The sequence below is a fragment of the Theropithecus gelada genome, chromosome 6 (assembly GCF_003255815.1).
Source record: "Theropithecus gelada isolate Dixy chromosome 6, Tgel_1.0, whole genome shotgun sequence".
NCBI lineage: Eukaryota > Metazoa > Chordata > Mammalia > Primates > Cercopithecidae > Theropithecus > Theropithecus gelada.
The window spans coordinates 156,860,189-156,867,892 of record NC_037673.1 but is presented as its reverse complement, the minus strand read 5'-3'; the positions used below and the strand labels follow the sequence as shown (position 1 = coordinate 156,867,892).

General features: G+C 45.6%; 1 protein-coding gene across 1 annotated transcript in view; it reads left to right on the top strand.

Annotated features, from left to right (window-relative positions):
- The first annotated feature begins 4,542 nt into the window (after positions 1-4,542).
- The window catches only part of CCNJL (cyclin J like), a 62,218-nt gene continuing 59,056 nt past the window's right edge, over positions 4,543-7,704 (top strand). The window contains exons 1-2 of the mRNA XM_025388179.1: positions 4,543-4,773; positions 5,165-5,279. Coding sequence (XP_025243964.1) covers positions 5,214-5,279 — 66 coding nt within the window. The 5' untranslated portion in view covers positions 4,543-4,773; positions 5,165-5,213. The remainder of the gene's footprint in view (positions 4,774-5,164; positions 5,280-7,704) is intronic.

The following is a 7,704-nucleotide window of genomic DNA, read 5'->3' as shown; positions in this document are numbered from 1 at the left end:
TGGTTAAAGATCAAAGTGGTAATAAGGCAGATGTCTTCCGTCTGTCTCTATAAACCAAGCCAAACTTCATGCTTTTGGTCCTGAATGGAGCAGTGCAAACCATTAACACCACGAGGAAACACTATTCAAAGTATATGCCTCAACTTCCCCTGGACAGCTGAGTATTTGAGGAATTTATATGCTTGACCCTGTCAGGATATTCACTGCAGTATGGTTACATGGAAGCAAATATTCACTGCAATGTGGTTATACGGAAGCAGAAGGCTAGAAATGTATGGACATTCCCAGGCTAAATGTCCATACATTATGATGGATCCATACTATGGGACTACGGGATGCCATGCAGTTCTTTGGGCACTGCCATGAAACAACAAAACAGAAAACAGCAAGGCACACGAGGATGTGTAGAGTATGCTACCATTCATGTAAAAGGAGGAAAAGGCATGAATGTCTATGTGAATGCATAAATCACTTCCCAAGGAAACGTAAGACTCTGGTTATTGTTGGGGAGGAGGAGAACAAGGCCTGGGGACAGGGGGAGAACATGTACATTTTGCCACGTTTGAGAGTTTGTATCATATGAAAAGCAAAAGGAGTTCAGTGCAAACTGGGCAGTTGATAATATTACAGTGAAAATATTAGACCAATTTGTCCTCTAAGGAAGATTGAAAAGGGCAGGTGTTTTTTTTTTTTTTTTTAGGGATACATGAGAAAGCTGAAGATAAGTAGAATGCACTTGCTCTAAATCTGTCGTTCCCAACCTGTGAGTTTCAGAGGTTGAGGGTGGAGGGATGGTAACTGACTCATGGTAAGCACTTAATAAATGTTTAGTTTTTGAATGGCTTAATGAATACTTCTTCTTGGCTTGGTTGGGGGTGGATGGGAGAAGTGATTCCAGTTGCGTTGATACTTCCTGCTGCCCGGCACAGGAAGCCTTCTCTGCTAAAGGCACCTGTGGACTGTGACTCAGCACAAAACCATCAGTTTACTGGTGCAATGTATATTTACTCTTCAGAAATACTGAGAAAATGAGGGACTCTGGAGAATGATACACAAAGTGGTGTGGAATGACTATGCTTAGAATCTTACTGGAATAGCCCCTGGAGAAAAGCCCAAAGTTTTTGCTTTCCCTCTCAGTTATCCAAACTCCTGATAATTGATAGCTAAAGTTTAGGAAAAGGGCAGTACAAATTAGTGAATAATAAAGGCCTATCTTCTTTCAATGTACCCAGCATAGAAAGATTGGGAAAGGAATAATACTGCTATGAAAAACAAAACAAAACATCAACGCTGTTCATTGTTGTTGAATGGAGGAACCCTCTAGTACATTTTGATATGTCAGGTGATTATTTTAAAGTAACATTCACTCTTTTTTTCTGGTTATGAAATAATGCATATTTCTTGTTGAAAATCTAGAAAATACAGAAATATTAGGAAAAAAAGTAAATTAAAATGTACCATAATCCTACCACTCTGATTACACAGTTAATATTTTTGCATATGTGTGTATGCATGAATGTAGTTTAACTGGGATCGTACTCTAATCTTGTTTTGTTTTTATTCATCCCCTTAAAGACAGCTTATTCTTTCTCTTGTTTTTGTTTTCAGAGGCATCGTCTTGCTCTGTTGCCCAGGCTGGTGTGCAGTGGCACAATCATGGCTCACTGCTGCCTCAACCTTTGGTGCTCAAGTGGTTCTTCTATTTCAACTTTCCGAGCAGCTAAGACTACAGGTGTATACCACCACACCTGGCTAGCGTGTGTGTGTTTTGGGGCAGGGGGCCTTGCTATGTTGCCCAAGCTGGTCTTGAACTCCTGGCCTCATGCAATCCTCCCACCTCAGCCTCCCAATGTGCTAGGATTGCAGGCATGAGCCACCGTGCCCAGCCCAGTTTATCCTTTTTATTTAATAAATTATAAACATTTTCTCCAATTCATTTTGCATCACTTTAAAAAAGTTTTTACGAGACAAATAATTATTAAACCAGTTCCCCGTTCTAATGGTTCACTATAATGAAAAAGCATTTTTGGTGAAACACCTTTGAAATAAATCTGCTTTTTTAAAAATAATAAATTTCTATAGGTGGAAGAGTTTGATCAAGTAACACAGTTTAAAATGTTTTGATTTATGTTGTCTAATACAGTTTAAAATGTTTTGATTTATGTTGTCTTTCAGAAAGATGGTATTAGTTTATATTCCCAACAACACTGTGTATTTACCAAAAGTCCTTAACAAAAAAGTGCCCCACTGTTTTTTTTGAAAAAAGCTTTTAATTTGTGTGCTAGGGAGTATGAGCATTTTAAAAATAATATCTATCCATATGAATTCCTTCTTTGATGGCATACCTATTCATGTCCTGCATCCATTTCTGCATGTAGGGTGTTAATGTTTTACATACCGATTTATCAGAGGTCTGGAAAGTAACATCAACCTTTTGTCACATTTGTTAAAAACATTTTCTCAAATTCATCATTTGCCTTTTTGGTAATGATAATTGATGTATCTAAATCTTGTACATTTATTCAAATATGTCTACTCACCTTGCCTTTGGGTTCTTCCTATGCCTTAATATCTAGGCCTTCCCCTCCGTATAATTCGTGTATGTTTTCTTCTTCTTCTCTTGTGATTTGCTTGTTTGTAGTTCTCTAAGTTCTTATATTTATTTTGGTGATATTTAAACAAGCCCTTAGTTTTACTTTTTTCCCCAACATAATTTATTAAATAATTTAGCCATTTATACTTGTCCCAACAAAGTGAAATGCCACATTTATCATTCAGTGAATTTTTAGGTATATTAAGTGTTCCTAGCCTTCCAGTTATTCCACTGATGCTTAATCCATCCATTCTTGTGTCAACACTACACTGTTCTAACTATATGTTGCAATATGCTTTAAGATTTGATAATACAGGTCTATCTCCCCAGGTTTTTGTTTGTTTGTTTATTGAGATGGAGTTTTGCTCTTGTTGCCCAAGCTGGAGTGCAATGGCACGATCTCGGCTCACTGCAACCTCCACCTCCCGGATTCAAGTGATTCTCCTGCCTCAGCCTACTGGGTAGCTGGGATTATAGGCGTGCACCACCATGCCCGGCTAATTTTTTGTATTTTTAGTAGAAACAGGGTTTCACCATGTTAGCCAGTTTTGTCTCAAACTCCTGACTGCAGGTGATCTGCTCGCCCTCGGCCTCCCAAAGTGTTGGGATTGCAAGTGTGAGCCACTACACCCCGCCATCCCCCCTGTTTTTAAAAGATAAATTTCTTAGCTTTTCTTGCAGATATTCTCCCATTTGAATGTTAGAAAACATGTTAAATGCCCCCTCCACCAATCTATGCACAACCATTAAAATTTTATTAAATAGGGTAATTTGGGTTAAGTTGGTGTTTGTACCTCTATTCGTTCAAGCCTTATTGTGTTTCACCCTTTGTAACGTCTTAAGAGCCTGCACATTTAGTCAGTTTATGTTTAGGTATCTTACACTTTCAAAATAGTTCTTTTTGTTTGTTTGCTTTACATTAAAACTACTCTTCAAGGTCCAGTTGAAGCTTATCAAAGTTGATTTAATTTTTTCCAGGTGGGTCTTCATGTGCAGGAAAGCAGTCAGAAACTAAAGGCTCTTCAGTCGGAGTTATTTATTGAGTGTTCACTTTATACCTGGTGTAGTGATTATCCCTTTACACGCATTATCTCATTTAATTTTCAGCAGGTTGGTGCAACTTTTATTCCCATTTTACACACGAGGTTCTGAGTTTGAGGAACTTGACAAAAATCACCCAGTTGGTAGGTGGATCAAAACTATCACAAATATCAATCAGCCAAGAAGGATAGCTCAATGCTATGCCATCAGATGGCCTGACTCAAAAGAATGACTTTCCAAAAACAATCAACTGAACTAAAAAGACAATGTTTTCCATCCACCGGACCCGGCAAAAAAAGCCTGGTTTTCCTCCAGCGTGAGGTGTGGAGAAATATTCGGCAGGAGCACAGTAAATACCAGTGACTTAGGCTCCTTTAGAATTAGGGACTCGTGGGTGAACAAGGGTGATTTTTCTGCAGCTTTAACGGGAATTGTCCTTTTGGAAATCTACCTCCCCATGGCAGGGCAGGTTTAAAAGAAGAGGAAAACAAACAAAAAAGCAAAAACAAAACAACAACAACAACAACAACAACAACGACCAAAAAAAAAAAAAAAAAACCCAGAAAAAAAAAGAGAAACAGAAAAACAGGTGGAACCGACGTAAGGATGGCTAGAGCAGTGCGCGCGGAAGGCAGAACTTTCTGAGGGCGTCCTGCCCGCACGTTTCATGCGCGGTGCGCGCAGGTGGCACCGCGGTCCCTTTGCTCCCCGCGCAAGTCGGCGGGGTGCCCAGAAGGCCACCACTAGCTTCAGCGAAGGTGAGAGGGAAGCTTTCCGCCGAAGCGAGGGAGGAGGGGGGGCAGGAAGCGGAGCCAGAGCTGGCAAAGAAAGGCTCCAATTCCCAGCCCCCCGCCCCGCGGGGCGCGGGGGCGCCGGCAGCGCATGCGCAAGGCCCGGCCCCCAATTCCCCCAGCGAGGGAGGGAGGCCCCCGGCGGCCGGGAGCCTGCGAGCCGCGGCGGGACCTGAGCGCACGCAGGGGCGCGGCGACGGCCGGGGCTAGCCGGGCTTCGGAGGTCGCCGTCGGGAGTGCGAGGCGCCCCGGGCGAGGGTCCAGCCGCCAGCAGGCACCAGAGGGCACCGCTGGTCCGGCACTGGGAGGGGCCCGGCGCCCGCAGCCCCCCACGCCCAGAGAGGATGCGTGAGTTTCGCCCCGGCTCGAGGGCAGGATGTGGGAGCAGGACAAAGGCTGGGCGGCGGGGGAGGAGTTGGGGACGGCGAGCCGGTGGCCGCCGCCAGAGCCCCAGCCTCGAGCGAGCTAGCGGAGTCGACAACTTTCTCTGCAACTTTTGCAAAAGGGAAGATAAAAATTCTGCAAGTTGTTGCACAGCTCCATATCGCCCTGTGTCCGGCGAGCAGAGGGGAGGGGGCACCGCAGCCTTCCCCGGACGGGAGGCGACCGCCAGCTCCTCTGAGCGGCGCAGGAGGGGGCGCCCGCCCGGACCCGGGGCCAGGGGCGAGCGAGGATAGGGACACCGGGGGTCAGAGCTGGGGGCACGTTCTGGCCGCTGAAGTTGCCCGTGTCCACGCAGGGTGCGCCCTGAGAGCCGGGTAGCCTCGGATAGCGGCGCTGCGTACGCGATGATGGATGAGCCGTGGTGGGAAGGGCGCGTCGCCTCGGACGTCCACTGCACCCTGCGCGAGAAGGTCAGTCCCTCCCTGCCCTTGTCACTCTGGGTACAGTCTTCTTCGGTCTCGACTTCGTGTTCTCAGGTCGCCTGCGTGAGAACTCAGAACTCCCGGGTGCCTTTCTTTCCTCCTACCGTTTACCTTCTCCCGGAGTGTCTGAGCGGAATTGGGGGGCGGGGGTTAGAGACTGGAGATTGGAGAGATTGAAGTTGGTTTTTCTGATAAGGAGCTCAGAACTCTGGGCCAACTAGTCAGAGATAGCCACTGTACCACTAAGGCAGTACTTCCTATAGTATTGCCACCCTAGGTTATTTTAAACCGTACGTGAAGGGGTCTTTAAAAAATATTGTGTATTCATTCTAATGTGTAATTTAAGAATGTGTATATATCTAGCAAGCTCTGCATTTGCCATTTTCCATTTATTGTAATAATGATATAGCAGTTTATTTTAGAGCAAATTTATTTACATAAAAGTAGTGACGCTATATAAAGGTAAGTGGCAGTACAAGGAATATTATGGCCAAACACATGTATCTATGTGTATATCTAGAATGGGACCGAATGAAATTTAAGGAACACCAGTGTAGTTGAAAGAGGCTACAAACCTGGGAGGCTGAGGGAAGAAAACAAAAACTCCCCTGCCAGTTTGCCTCCGGTGGCAGAAGGTGGTTGGGAGCAGCTGAAATGTGATCCCTGCACACCCCTCCCCTCAAGGAGAGAAGGGCTGAGGGGCATTGGGAAGGTGGAAGAGTCCAGGTGGGCTGGAGGCATGGCCTGTGTGTCTTGCCTCCAGCCCCTGGGCTGAGACTGGCAAGGGGTGACTTGGGGAACAGGTGTGAGGTAGTGAATGGATTGGTTTCCTGGGGCTGCCATTACAAAGGACCACACAAACTGGAGGGCTGAAAGCAACAGAAATTTATTTCAGCTCTGGAAGCTGAAGGTCCCGGATCAAAGTGTTAGCAGGACCATGACTCTCAAAAGGCTCTAGAGGAGGATCTTCCTTCTTCCTTTTAAATTTGCTGGTGCTTGGTCATCCTTGGCATTCCTCAGCTTGTAGCTACATCATTCCAGTCTCTGCCTCCACTGTCATATGGTTCTATCTGTGTCTGTCTGTTTTCTCTTCTTACAAGAATACCCAATCATTGGAGTAGAACCCACCCTAACCCAAAGTGATGTCATGATAATTTAATTACGTCTGAAAAGACCAAGTAAGGTCACATTCTGAAGGAAGTTCCAGATTGACATGACATTTGGGGGGACACCATTGCGCCCAATACAGGGAGGAAAAGGTCTTCCTAGTGTGGTACCTGAGTCCCCACACAGGTTTCACAGTCAGTGCATTTGTTGGAGTGTCTGGAGGAGCTCTGTTTAAAGGGTCACCAGCTACTTAGTGTTTCGTCCTCATTGAGTAGCTGTCTTCCAGTCCAATTAATGCTTTTTTCTTTTCTTTCTGTACCTGCTGACCTGTCTCTGTCCTGCGTTGCTTGGCAAGGCTGTAGCTTTCCTCTGTTCCCTTGGTCTTCTTCTCAGAACAGAGTGGCCAAGCTGTAGCACATTCTAGGCATCTGGACAAGAAAAAATCCAGGTCTTGTTGGTTCGGTTGAAAAGGAAGGAAAGTGGTAGGGGTATGGTCCTGACCCTTTTCTGGAGGTGGTGGCTGAATGGAGCTAGTGAGGACTGCTGTGGAAATTGGGCTTCTTTGTTTATCATAGACTCAAGTGGTTGTCATATTTGCTCATAGCTTCTGAGGAACGACTTCGACCTGATTTGCCCCTTTCTAGAGGGAAGGATTTCTAAGAGCAATAAATGCCATTTGTTTAGTTACCTGAGAATGCCCAACCTTTTATACATAAGGGAGGATGTCCTAAATGTTCCTTTAGCTGCTCAAAGAAGCAAGAAAAACAATTCTCCATGAACTGCTATAGTCATGTCATAGTGCCATATGAGTTTACTATTGGGCTCCCCACCTCGGAGAGAAGATGGGTTTGTCCCAGTTTTGCAGGTTAGAAGTAGAAAACTCACCCAAGGACTGATGGCCAAGGTCAACCTTGACTTAAAGCTGGACTTACTAGGGCAAATCCCAAGTTCCTTTGGTTATAATGTCCCATCTCCTCAAAATACTGCTATTGTTCTCCTTTATTTCCTCTCCCTCTTCAAAGAAGAAAATGCTTCTTCAAAAATTTGGCGGCCGGGCGCGGTGGCTCAAGCCTGTAATCCCAGCACTTTGGGAGGCCGAGACGGGCGGATCACAAGGTCAGGAGATCGAGACCATCCTGGCTAACACGGTGAAACCCCGTCTCTACTAAAAAATACAAAAAACTAGCCGGGCGCAGTGGCGGGCGCCTGTAGTCCCAGCTACTCGGGAGGCTGAGGCAGGAGAATGGCGTGAACCCGGGAGGCGGAGCTTGCAGTGAGCTGAGATCCGGCCACTGCACTCCAGCCT